The following is an 18,193-nucleotide window of genomic DNA, read 5'->3' on the forward strand; positions in this document are numbered from 1 at the left end:
ACTAGTTTGAAACTATAATAAAATAATCATCTCATTAAATGAGTTACAATTCTTTTTGTAGTTAGTTTCCTCTTTTGGGCCTTGTAGAGAAGGCTGTTAACTATTCTGCAATTGTATAAATTCTTACTTTGTTTGGGCTTAGATACTGAGGCATTAGCAATGAGTTCATAATTTATAGATCTTCAGTACCTTTAAATACAGGCACCCCATTTCCTGAAGCAAAGACACTGCTTCCTTTACCGAATGCTTTTTTATCAGCAGAGAATCCTTTCTTCCCCCACCCCGAGTTCTTGCACCAGAACTTTTTACTTTTTCTCCTGAGCTGGGTTATTACTATTTCACAGCATGAATAAATAAAGCCAGTGCCTTTGGATGAACAGATACAACAGATGAGGGTCAGAATCAAGACATATCCAGAGCTCTCCAACCTTGAGTCAGTGAATGTTTTTCAATAATTATCTATGGTTAGGAAAAGGCAAGCTGTTAAAGCTCCAGGGTTGACCCTCTGGGAAGTTTTTTTTCTGATTTCTGTGGAAGTTACCAGAACCCACCTTTCCTGGCCAGGACGTGCTGATCCCCAAAGGTGTAAGGTCCAAATGATGTGCCCTAACCTCTCATTAGTTATCATTAAGGGGTAGTGTGTGTGTGTGTTGATGTGTGAGTGGAGCTACAAAACTCCTTTGCTGTTAAAGATGATTGTATGCATTTATTTCTGTTTGAAACACTGTTGTGAAACCTGGGCTGTGCATGTATGTATGTATGTGTGTGTATATATGTATGTATATACATATATATACACCTAAAGGGATCTCTCAGCTCATTGAGCATAGCTGGCTAGCCGACCAAGGTTTGGCATCTTCAGATTTCAGGTCTGCACTTAAAGCGATTACATGACTATGTCGTCGCTGCCATTAGCTTGCTTATCAGGCTTGGAGCCCGAAGTATGGCTCTTAACACCTTCAGTCTGGTAAGAGAGAATCATAGCCAAACATTCTACGGTGCTCATATGTATTACTTCACTGGAATTATTGCACTCTTTCGCCCTTGCCTCTCTGAGATAGAACGGGAGGGGTCGGGTGTAAAAGCCCTATTCCTTTAGGGTTCTTCAAACTCTCTGCAGTTCGTCTCCCCATCTCCACTTCTGTTCGTACCCCAAGACTTTCCTGCAGTTTCCCTGATATTTTCCTGACGATGCGCAGGAGAGCTCGGCCCACCCCCGCTCCAGCCTCCTTCTGCTCCGGTGAACGCCTCGCCCCGCGACCACTCCTGCGGCGAAGTCGAGAGAACCCAGAGGGGAGGAGCCTCCTCCAAGACACTCGGCTGGTCACACTCAGTCTGATTATTTACACTCAGCTCCGGTTCCTTTCCGCCAGCCGCTGCTGTTCCAGAAGCTCCGGGGCTGGCGGTCCTCCGCTGACAAGGGCCCTACGGGTGGCGGGCGACAGCCGAGGCACGCGGGGCAGTGGGGCTGCGGGCCGGTGGCGTGCGGTTCTTCGGGACGCGGCGGGCGCGGCGCGGGGCCCCTGCCTGCGGCGTGGGAGAGGGGCGCCGGCGAGCAGGGGACCCGGCCCTCGCGCGTGGCGGGCGCAAGGCGAGCACGGGGGACGCCGGGCCTACGGGGTGGCGCCCGTGCCGCCCCTCGAGGCGCACTCCCTATAGCTTCTGGCCTGGGCCCAGGGGCACCGCCTCCGAGCAGCCCTCCTCCGTGCTGCCTTGGTGCTCCGGGTCGAGCCCCGGGAGGCAGGCGAGGGAAGCGGGGGCGTGACCGGGGCGCAGATGTAGGCGAGCCAGAGGGCGCCACGCCACCGCCACTCCGGGTAGCAGTAGGGCAGCCGGAGGGGCAGCGACATCTGCGGGCGGGCGGCCGACGCTTCCTGGCGGCGCAGGGCCGAGCGGGGCCGCCCAGAGGACGTGGGCCGCCGCGAGGCTGGCCGGGCCTCACTGCCAGTGGACGAACGGCCGACTCGCCAGCGGAGCGGGAGCCCAGGTTTCTACTGCGTGGCCCCGGGCCCCGGACGCGAGAAGAAGCGATGCCCCAGGCAGCGCGCCCACGTCCGTCCCGAAACAGGCGGTTCGGCGACGTCAGTGAATGTGGAGTTGGGATTTATCAAGTCACCTCGAGCGACTCGGAAAACCTGTTTTTCCCACTGGGGGCAGTGATTATTCTTGTTGCCTCTTGCCTTTAAAAAGTTACTCCAACACGTTTGCTTATCCGTCCAGAATAAGAAGGGAAAATAAATTGCGTGGTCTGTTTCCGGATGAAGGAGTGTAGGGGGATCCCGCCAAGTGGGCAGAGTCAGTTTCAGCCGGAGCGGCGAGTCCAGCCCATTGACAATTCAGCTCCGGAAAGGGTTAACTGCATCCTGCTGGTTCGGTTTACATGTAAATAGAGAGCAGCTGCTCCGCGCGGGCCCCAGTTGGCCCTTTTAAGTTTTTGATTGGTTGCCAATGACATCACCGCCCGTGTTATAACACTGAAGACCCAAAGCGGCGTCGGATAAGCCCTCCTTAAAAAGACAAGGCCACGCCCCTTCTCCGCCCCCTCCGGACCCCTATTGGTCGCGGGCTCCTGCGAAGTAGCGGTCAGCTTTCTTCGGGTTTCTATTGGCCCAACGCGCCGTCGGTCGGTCGCCGGCCCGCCCCCTCAGAACCGTACATTTACAGTGTAGCAAAAGAGAAAGTAACTATGTTGCTGCTGGAGATCAATGAAGCCAAGTGAATGAGGGCTGAGTATGCGACTCCATAGCTGAAGAGGAGCGCCAGATGGTGGAGGGTTACACTTATTTATGAAGTAAGTGGAAGTCACCGCGGCTACTCCTGAGAGCCCGGGAGTGTAAGGCGGTGGGGTGTGTGTGTGTGTGTGTGTGTGTGTGTGTGTGTGTGTGTGTGTGTGTGTGTGTGTGTGTGTGTGTGTGTGTGTGTGTGTTGCGATGCTCACGGAGGAGCCACAGCAGGTGAGGTTATAGGGTTCTGGCTATTGGCTCCCGCTGCCCTGTGCGTTTACTCTCTCTACAGTCTACTTGGATTGGGGCGAAGAAAAAATGAGGTTTGTTGGGATGCTTTGCGGCAGTTTTAAATGTCCGGGGCTTGTTAGTACGCTATGTTGCGAAGGGAGATTTTAAGTGCCCCAGGAGTAGGGAAGGAGCATTCTCTAACCACTTAATTTTCTTTCCAGCCCCTGACTAGAGGTGGAAGGACGACTAGCGAGGGAGAGGGGATAGCTCAGTATTTCTCTGGGAGGTTTCCTGGGCCAATCTGGACGGTTTCACGGGCAATATATACGCCCGACCCTCTGCTGCAGGGATGCAGAGCTCTTTATACACTCCATGTGTGTGTGTGTCTGTGTGTGTGTGTGTGTGTGTGTGCGCGCGCGCGCGCGCACTCCGTGTGGATGTGGGGGTCCCAGCTTGTGTCTCCGAGAACACGCTTCTGCGTCCCTCTCAAAGGAAATGGACTGTTGATCCTGGAACATACCCTACCAGGTAACACAATAGCAAAGACTTTCAGCGCTTGGTCCAGCTGGGAAACAGTTATAGCTTCTGGAATAGTACTTGCTCTTCAAAAAATACTACGCAAGGGAGGGAGGGAGGGCAAGGGAGGAAGCTCGGCAGGGAAGAAAAGAGGGAAGGAGGGAGGGAAGGGGTTGGATCCTTCTCGCCCATCCAAAGGTGGGCGAGAGAAAGCCACGTTGGTGGGGATCTGTGGATGTGAGAGGTGTGTGCCCCTATGTGTGTGCCAGTGTGTGGATTCTGCCTGTGCCACTTAGGCTGTGTGTCAGAGAATGGTGACAGTCGTGTGTGTAGATGGATATTCGATGACATTTTTTTCCAGGCAGCTCTTAAAGTTCGTTTAGATGAGTGACTCTTGCAAGGGGTTTGGTTTCTTTTCTGTGTGTATGTCTAATAGGAGAGGAGCCAGCAGGGCCCAAGTGTGGAGTGCCCCTGTGCCTATGGGGAGGAAGGAACTGTCCCTTTGCAGGCGCCCTCTCGTGAGACAGGAGGTGGACCCGATGGGCAACTTCCCACAGGGACGGGCTAATTGGGAAGTCTTCTTAATGAATCCATCCTCTTGAAAGGGAGGCGTATCTGTGTGAGACTGAAATATTATGCTTAGCTGCTGCCTCCCATTGAGAGAAGGATGCACAGTCTGTGCCCATGGGGAAAAGAAGGAGGGAGGAGAGTTGAAATGGTCTTTTCCTTAAAGGCAGGAGTGGAGGGAGGGGGTGGTGCGGCAAGGGAGCAAAGGGTGATGGATCTGCCAGGGTTGCGATTTCCAGACCTGGCTCCTTGGCTTGAGGCTTCATTTTAGGAGACCGGTTTGTAACGAAAGAGGAAATGCAAATTAATGTATAAGAGGCTAGTAGGAAACATGGGCGGTTTAAATATGACTCTGCTGTGCTTTTCAAAGGACTCAGTAGAATGGAAAGTAAGACTAGCTTGTAGTTAAAGAGAGTCACTTAGGGGGATGCTTTCATTTTGACGTGAAGAAAGTTGACAACTGCCCCTGATGTATATTTAGCTACTGTATATTCCCGTGAGCCATGCCAGTGCTCTTGGTCATTCCTTTGCCTTTGCAGTGGGTGACGGAATTACACAGAAAGTATGCACAGGTGGACGCATGGGTCTTTCTCGAGTGGTTGCAGTATACTTCTGCCCAGGAGATGAGGCCCTGCAGAGATGCCTTTTATGAACTTTCCCTTCTGCCTCCAGCTTTTCTAAATCTGTGTGTGTTTACCTTCTCTAAGGCTGAACTTTGATGTAGGTCCATGAAAGGTTGTTCATCCACATTTGCATGGACTTTGCACCTCACCTTAGACTCAGCAAGCAGTTGGGGTCCTCAGGTTGACATCCTCTTTGACTCCGTAGCCGTGAGGTTCAAGCTCCGAGAGTGGCAGGATAAAGGGCTCTCAGGAGGACTTTGCTCAGAGGGGCGCAAAGGCCTTTCCTAGGGATTGGATTCGACTGCCTTTTGTGTCACGTGACTTGATTCTTTCTTTCCCCCTCCCCTTCTTTACAGACTGTCTTGAGTTCTTCTTGAATTGCCAGTTTTCAGCCTCCTCATGCCTCCGTCTCCTTTAGACGACAGGGTAGTGGTGGCACTGTCTAGGCCCGTACGACCTCAGGATCTCAACCTTTGTTTAGACTCTAGCTACCTTGGCTCTGCCGCCCCCGGCAGTACCAGCCATCCTTCTGTCATCACCACCACCGTTGTGTCCCTAAAGGCTGCGAATCTGACGTATATGCCCTCATCCAGCGGCTCTGCCCGCTCCCTGAATTGTGGATGCAGCAGTGCCAGCTGCTGCACTGTGGCCACCTACGACAAGGACAATCAGGCCCAAACCCAAGCCATTGCCGCTGGCACCGCCACCACCGCCATTGGAACCTCTACCACCTGCTCTGCCAACCAGATGGTCAACAACAGTGAGAATGCAGGCTCTCTAAGTCCATCAGGTGGGGTGGGCAGCCCCGTGTCAGGGACCCCCAAACAGCTAGCCAGCATCAAAATAATCTACCCCAATGACTTGGCAAAGAAGATGACCAAATGCAGCAAGAGTCACCTGCCGAGCCAGGGCCCCGTCATCATTGACTGCCGGCCCTTCATGGAGTACAACAAGAGCCACATCCAAGGAGCTGTCCACGTTAACTGTGCCGACAAGATCAGCCGGCGGAGACTACAGCAGGGCAAGATCACTGTCCTAGACTTGATTTCCTGTAGGGAAGGCAAGGACTCTTTCAAGAGGATCTTTTCCAAAGAAATTATAGTTTATGATGAGAATACCAATGAGCCGAGCCGAGTGATGCCCTCCCAGCCACTTCACATAGTTCTCGAGTCCCTGAAGAGAGAAGGCAAAGAACCTCTGGTGTTGAAAGGTAATGCCCCCGCGCCCCCACCCCCAGCACAGTCCTGATGCATCCGGGGTCACTCTGGGTTTTCTCGTACAAGTACCAGCATTCTCCTTCCCCCGGGCTGCACAAGACCAGAACTGACTTTCTTCTTCTCGACTTCCCTTCCATGCCTTTTCTTAATTATCTGAATGCAGGGAGAGAGACTCCTACAGTGGACGGAAAGCCAGAAGACCTGGGCTCCCGTCTAGTTGGGCTTGTCACGTCCCCTCTCAGAGACAGTTTTCTCTTCTTTCTAAAAAGGGGCTTTATGACACCAGACGGCCTCTCCCGTCATGCCTGGTCTGGTAGCTCTCTTCCCATCCATAACTCGTTGGAAAGTTCTTGTCTCTCAGATTTAGCCAAGGCTGATGGCATGGAGGAAACAGCAACCCTGGTGAACAGCAAGTAAACTGACAGGTGCCACTTCTTTCTGTGGGAATTCTTCCTCTTTCTCACCTCTCTGAATAGCTGGGATGATCTATGACTTATAAAGTGACTTTCAAGAAGGGCAGAGATCCTTATTCTCAGTCTCCTCAGAAAGTATCAGTTCACCCCAAACATCCGTTCCTCTGTCAAAGCTCCAAGGGACAGTCCCTTTTATGAAATACTCCCCAACCTATGATTCCTTCCGGCCTCACCTGACAACCAGTAGCATCACGGCTCCTCCTGAGATGGGGGGTGGGCCACTTGCCCCAGGACACGGAGCGCAGAATAACTGGGAGGTCGGAGTTGCTGAGCACTGGTGGGAGGAATGAACTTTCCGCTGTTCTCTGAGCTCCTTCTGCACACTGCTGCCGAAACGAGCAGAGGAGCCCTCGTCCTGTGCCCATTCCTGGTGCGCCTCCTTGTCCTCGGATGTTATCCGTTGGGACCCTGCACATCACTTTTCCTGTTTGGTGTCTTCTGTAGGGTGGTGGTGGTGGTAGTGAGAGATAGTCAACTTCTTTCTTCTTTTCTCTTGTATTTTGAGCCAAGGCACCCACTTGGGGCCACCTCGCTAGCCAGTCTCCTGAAGCGTGTTGACCCAAGGCATGGCTGGGTTCCTTTGAATGCCTTGAGTATTTAAATTGCAACAAGCCATTGGGGTGGGCAAAATAGTCATTAGTCAGGGTGGGCCAGCTCTGCCATCCTTCTTCTCTTCTTCCCAGCGATGCATTCTGCCTTGGATTAAGCAGTGTTCTTAGAAATATGGTTCAGAATTTCTTTGCTATCATCCTGCCTGCCCACCGTCACTGCCTCCCAGCTTGCTCTCATCGGGCTCAGCCCACACAAAGGTGCAGCTTTCCTTGGGGCTGGTGGGCTCCGAGGGAAAGGAGAACATGACGGAAGTGGCATCCAGAGGGTTCCAGCAGCACCCAGTCACTTTTTGTTGTTGTTGATGGGTTATGGATCTGACTTTAGACTGTCAGATTTCCTCTGTGTACCTCTGTATTTTATCATTTTATATCCTTGTTTGCCTTCCCAGTTGGGTTACCCAGCTAGTGTTCTGTCACTGTGATCTTGGCTTGTCTTATCTATTTGAGATGAGAAAATACAGCCTACAAACTTCTCTTTTGTAGTCATCTGTCTTGGGGAGCCAAGAGAGGGACAACCAGTGGTCTTAAGGGTAGTCTCTTTGCTCACGTAGAGTAGATGGTGTTGAGCAGAAGCAGGCCTTTCGTGTCTGTGTGACCTGCGGACAGGCATCAAGCAATACAAAGGAGGATGACCCTGGACTTGAACACGAGGGCGATTGGGAGGACTTGTAGACCCCACCCTCTGCTTTGCAGTGGGCATTGTTGCATGTGGGAGTGGCTTGTCAATTTCTGGGAAATGAATCTCCTAGGTGTTACTGATCAAAGTAGGGTTCCTTCCCCCCCCCTCCCGTGGATGCAGCTGAGAGTCTGGGCAGCCTGCACTTAGTCCTCAGTGTCAGTAAGACTGCCTCCATGGGGCGGGGCCGGGCCTGCTGCTGACCTCACCACTGGGCGCCCTGGGCGGCCGCCGTTCGGGCTGATCATTTTCGGGTTGGTGAGACACAGCGGCGGTCGACCTGGAAGACACGCCGGTGGTGGAGGTTGGATTCTTTGTAGTTTGGGTGGGGGTGGGAGTCTTTCTTCAGTTATCTGGGAATTGGGTTGAAGACGTGTAGTTCAGGAACAAAGGGGTCTGTAATCTAATTCATTTATTATTTCTCTCATTAGTATCGTGATCTCTTTTGGGGGAATAGCCTCAAGTTGGGACCATGCTGGGAAAGAAGGAAAAGAGATCAATGTTAGAATGCCCCTACCTACCCTTTCCTCTGGGGAAACCAAAGGTTAATACCATAGCACCATTGTGGTGAAGGATGGGTGGGCATCTTTCAGAAGGCATGGCCAGCAACTTCTCCTAGGTTCTTGAGTGGGTCAAGCAGACCATTCTAGTCTGGCTTCTCTGCTGAGGGTCTATTTTAGTAATCCCCTCCCTTGGTGATGTAAGATTTTATTTTAGCAAGAGTGGGAATGGTACCATTTTGGAGTGAGTGATTTTTGCAGGCAAGATATAGTGGTGGGGATGGTTAGAATCAAAGGTAGAGACTTCTAAGGCTTCCTTAATTTATTTTCAGATATTTCAGTACAATCTTGGGTAATTTATGGCTAACCCATCTGATTCTCTGGTTTATGTTTGTAAACACTGGTTGCTACCCTCCCTGTCCAAGTTTTATGTGCCCCTGTTTCAATGCCACGTTCTCCATTTTTGGTGCTGCCTGTCAAGTAGAACGGCTGCTCAGATCCCATTTTAGTAATGCTGTGTCAGGTTGGGAAGAAACTGATCAGAGGCGCAGAAGCCCCTGGGATTAAGTTACTGTTCTAATTTACAGTCCCCTCCCCGTTGTGACCTATGTCTGAATCTGTCCTTTATTCTCATCTTCTGAAGAATAAATGGCATCAGGCCGGTGCTTCTACTCAACCTGGCAAAAATGATCCAAAGGAATAAATATTTAGAGCTTTGCAAAGCCTTTGAAAGAATTACAATCCATTTTACCCGAAGGTGATTTTTAACGTGATTTCTAACCAAACTGAATAAGGAGGTGAGACAATTCTGGGCTTTCCACGATGAGGGCTACCATCTTTGTTATGATGTTTATAAGACTCCCTTTCTTTTCAGCAAGGCTGGGATCAGAGAAATAATTCATCACTTACCTAGGTGGGAAAGCATACTCTACTCCTGCCTCCTCTTTAAAGACAGTCTATGCGTTGAAATTTTATTGTAACATTTTTTCAAATACGCAGAAAAGAGTGTAATGAGTACCCATATACGTATCACATTCGATGACTATTAACATCTTCCCTATTTGCTTTCTCTTCCTTTTTATGGTTGTTGCAATATGTCATAGTATAGACCACATTTTACTGTATTTAAATAATTTTCATGTTTAAACTTAATGTTTGCAAATGAAGAAGGCTGAGAATCATTTATAGTATGGACAACATTTTCATGCCCACTTCTGAGAGCTTTTCAAGCTTGGAATTCCACTATAACTAAGTCGTGATCAGATCTCTGGAGAAGTGTCCCTCTCTCAGAGGGGAAGGTTTCCAGGCACCTCTTTGGGGGACTGGGGGACTGTAGCTCCCCCTTCCACATGGGTATGTCAGAGCTTGTGCCTGTACCTGCTCTGTGCTGTCACAAAACAAAGAGAGACTGGCTGCTGCAGCCTCTGACAGGCCTGCCTCTGTATCAGAGGCATTTATTGGGGGGAGGGGGCTGGGGGAGGGGGAGGAAAGAGCATCACTTTAGGAGGCTGATATGTAGCAAAGTTTCCATAATGTAGGGAGTTAGATTTTTATGCTCTCAAACTTTCCATCATAACTCTTGAGAAATGAGCAACCCAGATTGCACATCTTCCTATAGTCAAAAAAGATTCTGAAGTTAACACTTGTAGGCAATGTCGAGTTTGACGACAAAGTGAATGGCCATGCTCAGAAATCCAAGATCCTGGAAAAATATCCTTTCTGTATTCTGCTTTGTTTTGTGTGTGTGTGTGTGTGTGTGTGTGTGTGTGTGTGTGTGTGTGTTGGGAGTGGGGAGACTTCCTCTTGTCTGTTAGGAAGTTTTCTTTTTTTTTTTTAAAGACCTGTGAAATAAAGGCAGAATCTAAAGTCACAAATTTAATGTTGTTGTTCTGAGCTTCTGTATATCATCCACACGTGATGACATTAGCCTTGTAGCCAATGGTGGAGACATTCAGGCAGGACTTGGGACCCAGCCTGTCTGAGTCCTCATCTTGGCTCCCTTCTTAATTAGCTGTGTGCCCTTGGGCAATTGCTTCTTCCTTTACTTCCCTACTTCCCCCTTTACAAAAATAGGATATGACAGTAGCTCTCTCATAGTGTTAGTTTCAGAATTAAATGAATTAATGTGTGCAAAGTGTCTAGAACAGTTCCTCATACATGGTAAACACTCAGTAAATGTAGCTTTATATTATTACTATTGTTGGTGGAATAGGAATGATGGTGGCAGTGAAAGTGTAATTTTGGCTCCTCTTCCAAAGTAGTACAAATCACAAGCTAGGTGTAGCACTGTGTGTGTGTGTGTGTGTGTGTGTGTGTGTGTGTGTGTGTGTGTGTGTGCTGCTATGGCCTAAAAATAACTTGGTGACTGTTACCTAATTTAAGTAGGATACAGTTGGAATGCCAAGTAATTACAAAGACACGTTGGGTCAGGAGGGCGCAGTAATTTGGGCCCATCCTAGAATTATTTATTTGTAGGGGAATTTGTAAAAACGTGATGATAAATCTGTCCAACTCATGCCCCATAACTAAATAATGAAAGCATAAAACTACTAAGCTTTGCTTTTCCTGGCCTCTCATCAGGCTGATTTATTTTTGGAATAAGGATTGTAGTCTGACTATAAAAGGGTCGGTGGAAGGAGGGGGGGGATGTGTGCTGCATTTTGAGAAGTTCTGGAAGCTTGGAGTTGCGATGAGATGAGACGTGAAGGGGAAAGGAGGGAAGTCACCGAAGGGCCTGCTCATTGATTTAAGTCAGTCTGAACCTTTCCCTGAGCCGGCGCCCATTGCCTCTACTCTCTCTGAGTGTTTGCAGGGACCGTTCTTCTTCCGAATTAAAATGTAAGTGAGGAGTCTGTTTCCTGTTCACTGCATGGTCAGCGACGTGGAGTTTAGCTCACTTACACCTGAGCTGAAATCGAGGCTCTTCCCCAGACCCACTAGAGGTGTCCTTAAGCAACTGGGGTTACTGCTCTCAGCCCGTTTTTCTCCATCGTAAATCAGGGGTACTTCCAACATCACAGGATGAGTTGAGACAATGTAAACAGACCATCTGGCACGCAGATAGCCCTCTGTAAATCAGGACCCTGGGCTCTGCTCGCCTACCCCCAGGCCCGTTCAGAACCCTTTCCATCAGTGAGCGGGGGCAGGGAAGAGGGTGTCTGTTACTCTAAACACAGTGCTGTGGGAACAGGTTAAGTATGAGCCACTCGTCCTCACCAGTTCAGATCAGTGAAGTTACCCATCTGGCTTGTCAAGGACAAGTTCAAGGAACTCCTCTCCTAGCACTGGTAGAAAATGCTTTTAGATTAGAAAAGCGGGGTCGGGGAAGGGAGGTTTGACAAAAATCCCAGGAGCAGAAACTACCACGGAGCCTTGTGGTGCGCATGCGCTCAGGAGCTAGCCGCGGGCCTTGGACCTCCGACCTGGTGCTGTCAGCGGCCAGAGCTTCCCCGGCCCAGCATCGCTGGGGAGCAGTTTGGGTATAAAAATGTGTGTGTTTGCAGTCCCTGGGCAGTTTAACTCGAGGAAGTAGATAAGGGTACATGACCCGTGGCCGGTGGGTGGGGTGGGGGGCGTGGCACTGGCGGGGCGGGCAGAAATTCTAATCCAGGAGGGGCCATCTCACCTTTCTGAACTCAAGAATCCCAGGTTTTAGATGAGGAAGAATTAGAGGTCACGTAAGTCCAAGAGTCTTCACTCTAGGCTGCTCCTTGGAATCGCCTGGAGCAATTGCAAACCTGGGAGGCTCAGTGCCCACCTCCAGAGATTCTGATTAAATTGGTCAGGGGTACCACCAGGGCATGAAGACTTTTAGATCTCCCAGGTGATTCTAACTTTGGGAACCATCCACCTAGCCCAGTCTTCTCACTCTGCGGTTACAGAAATGGGGCCTGGAGAGGTTGATCGCTCATCTGAGGTCACGTGCATGATTAATTTTAGAGCCTTAGTGCAAAAGTAGGTCTTGCTAGGTCGATAGATGTGTGTGTGTGTGTATTATCTGATTATAACAGTACTAGTGTGTAGCATACAAATATAAGATATTTAATCAATCATTTTGTGTATTGATACCTTTTTTGTTGAATTTTGAGATTTCAGTCCCAAACTATAAGGACCTAAAGTCTAAGATCTTTTGAAACCATCAAACTCTTGGTCCTGATATTTCCCTGGGTCCTAGAAATACGGGACAGATACTAGTGACGATTCAGTCTCATCTTCTAGGGAATTTAATGGTTTAAGGAAGAACTGGAAAACATTTATTAAAATGCATTCCTGTACCCAAGTGCCTCAGGTTTCTAGGGACTTTTTGGTTGGTTTGTCTGCACGGATGTACAGCCTTGTGGGTACAGGAGATTCATTCATTTGTTCAACAAATAGTATTGAATGCCTTCTACGTGCTAGGCACCCGTGCTCAGGCTGAGGCATCAACCATCATGACTCTTATAATGTAAACGTTGGAATATACGGACCATATACGGACCAGCTAATAGCCCAGATTCTTTCCACCTGGAAGATGATGTATCTGTTTGGCCTCTTCGTCCTCTTCTGCCACACGGTCTTGTTTAGGGAGTGGTTTATCTTCAGGAAATCTCATTCTCCTGGGAAGTACGTGTTTGTGTGACATTTGGCATTTTTATCGTTTCTTTTTACCTTTCGTGGTAGTGTCTGGCCTCTTTTAAGCACATCTTTATGGGCCAACAGAATTTCTTTCCTAAAACTTGATCTGATAAGCATTCTCTTTTTTATTACTATTATTTATTGGTTTTTAATGGAAAAGGAAGTACACCTTTTCTCTCAGCCTCAGAAGCTCACGGCTGACAGACCTCCTCCATGCACTGGAGTGGAACTTTGTAATTTGAACCTCACTAATTTGGGATATGTTGCTGATAGGAGTAAGACCCGTGTTTATTTTTTCCTGCATGCTCTCTATGAAAAGGGGACATGCTAAGCAAACAAACATTGTACATGGTATTTCAAAGATAAAGTTTTGGCCTGCTTAGGGGAAAAAAAAAAAAAGAATTTGCAAGTAAAGTTAAAAACCACTTTAAGGGGCAGGGCTGGTTTGAAAACACAACTGTCTGTCATTTCAAAGCCTGTGATATTTCCCCTAAGCCATGTGGGTCACTTTGAGGCAAATTTTCTGTGCCTGTGTCTCCATACACTCGACATTCACGTCACATAACCTCACTAATTCAGAAAAATTGGTGAGGAGAGAAAATGATGCGTATGAACCACAGCCTGAGTTTTATTGTGGATCATATAGAAATAGACATTTTATATTCACGCTGAGGTAATGCCCTTTCTAATTATGAAGTCTGACTCTAGGTGCTGAGAGGAAGGCCTTAGTATCCTTTTTTTTTTTTTTTTTTTTGACCAGCTTATGTCTGTATCATCTATTATTGCTTAAAAAGTGAGGACAAGTGGCTCACGGGAAAAAAAGGTTTGCAGATTCACCAAATTATCTGTATTGCCTTAATGTTTTATTTGTGGTGAAGCCTACTCGTCTCTCCCACCAGCACCTCAAGACTAGAACTTCGTGGAAAGAAAAGCAAAGCAAAGCTCTTCCTGAGTGCTTCAACAAAGGGTTTCATTTTCTTTGTCTTGCCACCAACTGGACCCCCAGTCAGGCATCTGTTGCCTTTCAATTCTCCATCAAGTAAAAAGATGAAATTGCCTGGTCCAGGGGGCAGTGTCAGGCTGTCCTCCCATTATGATATGAGCTCAACTGATCTTATTTTGTGTCCCTGGGTAAAGAGGCTGTCACCACTTTGCAGCAGAACATTATCGCCCACTCTTTAATTCTTCATACTTATTCTACGGGAGAAATAATCCCACGTTCTTTGATTCATGGCCCCGAGGTCCACTACCACTGGGCTGAACATCACCAGCTGTTGCTACTGGCAAGTGGAAAGAAAAACAAATTGGGAGGAGAGAAAGGAGGAGCCAGGGAGTAAAGGCAACAGCACACTGTGAGGGCAGGGGATGCTTTCAGAGTCAGAGAGACTGGATATCTTCTGGCTCCTGGACTTGAGTCTTGGGTCCGAGGTTTCAAGACTGTGAGTTACTACCATCCATTATTACAGAATGTCTGCTTCCTTCTTAAAATAATAAGATGAGACAGACTTCTAAGGGGGGTTTCCTTGAAGGGACAGAGGATATTTTCTTGGGTCTTATTTTTATTTTTCTAGTCTCATTAAACAGCACATTTTTTTTATGATAAGATTTTTAAGAATGGTCCAATGATTCTCATAAAATGATATTTTAATCAAACAGTGGAACACCATTTAATGACATGTAACTACTCTGAGTCTGATCAACCCATTATCCCTGAAATTAGAAAATTATTTTCCAGAGAGTTTGGGGAAAAAAATAATAGCTATTGAATGCTTTCCATGCACTGGGCATCGGGCTGTCACATATGTGTCTTACTTAATTCTCAGTGCAGCTGCTTGAGAGAGGTTTGAGATGCTCAGTTTTACAGATACAGAATCTGGGGAACAGATTAAAGATTCTCCCCCAGATCACTAACCAGTGAGTTGCAGAACAAGAATTGGAATCCAGACCTAAGGATCTCAAAGCCCAAGTTCTTTCTAGGCTGGCCACATTCTTATTTACAAGTGTGCGTTGTATCTCAGCCTTAGGGTTGCTTTAACTGTCCTTTATCTCTGATTGCCCTAGGTTACAATAATTTCCCCTCCCCCCCATTTTCTCATATCTCCTCAACTGAAAATTCCAGTGCTAAGAGTGACCAACTCCGTGTCTTCAGAGAAGAGCTGGCTTCCCAGTGAGCTCAGCGTGAATTATATCCCAGCTTTTGGAAACTTCAAAGTTTGGTCACAGCCAAGGCTTTGAAGTAGAGTGAGAAATCAGTGAAAGAAACTTTCGAAAACTACAATGATTAATTGTAGCATTTATGAAATGTTTGCTGTCTCGCTGACTCCGTGATCAGAGCATGACATTTCATGGTAACACCCCAGTCTGCATATGAGCGACTGAGACTCAGAGAGGTCCAGGCACTTGTCCAAGGTCACTCAGCTGGTGCCTGGTAGAGACCGGGCAGAGCGCTTTTCCGCTTCTGCCTCTGCTTGGTGCGTTTTCACTGTGGGGAAATTTAGAGGGCATTCTCTTTGTAGCCTGTGGAGTTGGGAATGCTACTTCCTTCTTTTGCACATGTTAATGCACTCACTGACTTTGTAGAATGGGAAGGCAGACAGGTATGGAAGTTATATATCGTGAGTAAGAAGGAATGTTTGATGGGGATATATGATTACATCCCAAAGACTCTGGTACCCAAAGATATTTGATTCCTTATGTTTTACATTCATTATCCATTCTATTCATGTGGATAATAATATTAATTATGTTTTTTTTCCCCCTCAACTGCGTGAAGAGAGAATCTCTAGTTGGTTATCATTACCCTTTGGGAAAGGGAATTCTCTGGGATAAGTGAACAAGAATCTTATCAAACTATTTACTATGTACTGTTTACTATTTTCTTTTCTGTGTTCCTCTCCTTTCTTATCTTTCTTCTTTCTTGCCATAGTCTAAGCTTACAAACAGCTCAGATAATCTGGGAGTGTAGCAGGAACAGACCCCGGAGAAAGCATAATTAACCCCCATGAGAGATAGCAGAAGGGACCCCTGGGAACCCTGTGCCTGAAGTAGCATTCGTTCAGGCAGAATTATTGAGCGTTTGTTTCAACTGTCCCATTTTACAGATGTGAAAACTGATCACTTACCCAAGAGCACATAGATAGCAGAACTGCTATAGGATCCTTGTTTCCTAACTCTTAGTTCAGATCCCCGTGGGAGTATACACAATCCTTTGATTTGATTCTGGGTTGTTATTAAACAGGCAAATCTTGGGGGTCCAACTGTTTGGCCAGGTTACTTCACGTTTTCTTTCCTTTTCTCTTTGTAATGAATTTATTAAGCACCTTCTCAATGAATCGGTCTGCTGATTTGCATTTGTATGCAGCCCACCTATTAGAAATTATCTTTCATAGCAGAGGAAATGTCATGTGGAAGGAAACAGCACAGATTCTAGAACCGAGAAGTTTAAGTTTAAGTTCTAACTTTGCCACTTATTAGTAGCATGAACTTGAGCAAATTCAATTCAGTGTGTCTCAGTTTTCCTACCCATAAAACAGGGAGGGCAATGACAATTCTCCCATAGGGTTAATTGTGGATTAAACTAGATAATATGTATACATGTGCTAAGAACAATGCCACACACAGAATAGCTCACATTTGTTGAAAATGTACCATGATTTTAATATCGAATATCTGTAATAAAAATTCATCATCGTATACTTATCTCCAAGGGGCATATGAGTAATAAAATTCAGTCAAATGAATTGACATTGCCACTGGTGCCATGTAATAGAAACCACTCTTCCATGCCTGGTAGATTTTTTTGTTGTTGTTTAAAAGTTTGGAAAAACCCAGTGTTTCTAGTGGGATGCCTAGAAAACTGCATCCGTACTTTTTTCTGAATCAGTTCCAAACAGGAAAATTACATACTAGTGCTACGTGAGGAAATCTTATAAAATTAAGTCTTAGCAAAGACTGAGTGATATACTCATTGTTGGAATCTTAAGAAAATTTTAGACAAAAAAAAGAAAGAAACTCAGATGACATACTAATCCTCCTGACTGGCCTGGTTTCACTTTGACAGAGTCTCTTCATTCTTTACCCATATATGTGCCTATTTTGCAGAGGTTTTCATATAGAAACTGAAATTCATTTTCACTTTATACTGCAGGTACTTTTGCTTCCGGTAAAGTCATCACAGGTTTTCTTTAAAGGTTATCACATGTCTTATTTTAGGGATGTGTCCCATTTTACTTAACTAACTTGCCTGTTAACAAAGTTAAGATGGATTCCAAGTTTTTGCTATTACAAGAGAAACCTCCAGAGGGAATTCCTCATTTGAGAGCCTCTCCACTTTCCCGCTGAGGAATGGAGGGTCGGGGCCAGCTACCTTGGGTTTATTTTTTCCCCCTAACCCCCCTTTATTTTTTTCATCTCAGCTCTTCTCTTCAGAAAGCAAGAACCAACTGTCTGTTAAAGATACTGGTGTGGAGGGAAGTCTTTATCCTTGATCCCGGGTCTTTGCACAAATTCCGATTGTGTGTTGCAGCACACGTGCCCTAAGGCACGTGCTGTGAATCTCGGACTTGGAGGTTGGTGAGCAGAGGGAGGAAGTCTGCAGGCAACACTCAGCACTGTTCAAAACCAGAAGCGACTGTGGACACGAATATTCTGGCCGACACCACCTCCTTGTTTCATAAGTCTGAGTCACTCCCAGTTTTATGCTGTTGATAAGACACTTTGAAAGGGACATCGTTACAAATAACAGCAGAAAGGGTTAGACCTTGTGAGATGCTGTGTGATATGTGTTTGTGTCCCCACCCCCTTTTTTTTAAACCCTGGGGTTTTAGTGCAGTGCTGAAGTGTTCGGAATGCTTAAGCAAATGCAGTCAAAAGAATACATCAGAACGGAAAGACAATTCCCATTAGTTCTTTTTGCCAAATTAAGGTAAAATGCCCTTTAAATAGGACCTAATTCTCTGATAGATAATTAGCTTGTCTTTCCTGATAAAGTATGTGAATTGGATTGAATTTATTATAATTAATCTTGCATATTATGTAAAAATGCATTCATCTGCCCTTATTAGGTGTATCTCTTCGTTCCTACCTTAAGGGTGACTCAGAACCCCCTCCTCCTCCAACTCCAGTGAGAACTGAATGAATTGGATGGATCCCAGGGTGATGGGCAGCTCTCGGATACAAAGGTTAGGAGAAGCTGAATGCCGAGCACCACCATTCAAAGGGACAGAGCTTTCATAAAAATGTCTGTGCATCTTAAAAAACAAAACAAAACAACAACGACAACTTCGATTAGGTTTTGAGTCCTGAGAATCACATGCTTCAAAGCTGCCTGAGTAATTACCTTGAAATCAGTCTCCGACTAGTGACATTCTTCTGGATTTACAGTGTGGAGCATTTTCCAAGGGAGTGAAGAGTGGGGTGATTGGCAGGTACACTTGCTGGGGT

General features: G+C 46.9%; 1 protein-coding gene across 1 annotated transcript in view; it reads left to right on the plus strand.

Annotated features, from left to right (window-relative positions):
- Positions 1-2,666: 2,666 nt before the first annotated feature.
- The window catches only part of DUSP10 (dual specificity phosphatase 10), a 37,247-nt gene continuing 21,720 nt past the window's right edge, over positions 2,667-18,193 (plus strand). Inside the window, exons 1-2 of the mRNA XM_010992913.3 lie at positions 2,667-2,791; positions 5,017-5,870. Of these exons, the coding sequence (XP_010991215.1) occupies positions 5,060-5,870 (811 nt within the window). The 5' untranslated portion in view covers positions 2,667-2,791; positions 5,017-5,059. The remainder of the gene's footprint in view (positions 2,792-5,016; positions 5,871-18,193) is intronic.

The sequence above is a fragment of the Camelus dromedarius genome, chromosome 21 (assembly GCF_036321535.1).
Source record: "Camelus dromedarius isolate mCamDro1 chromosome 21, mCamDro1.pat, whole genome shotgun sequence".
NCBI lineage: Eukaryota > Metazoa > Chordata > Mammalia > Artiodactyla > Camelidae > Camelus > Camelus dromedarius.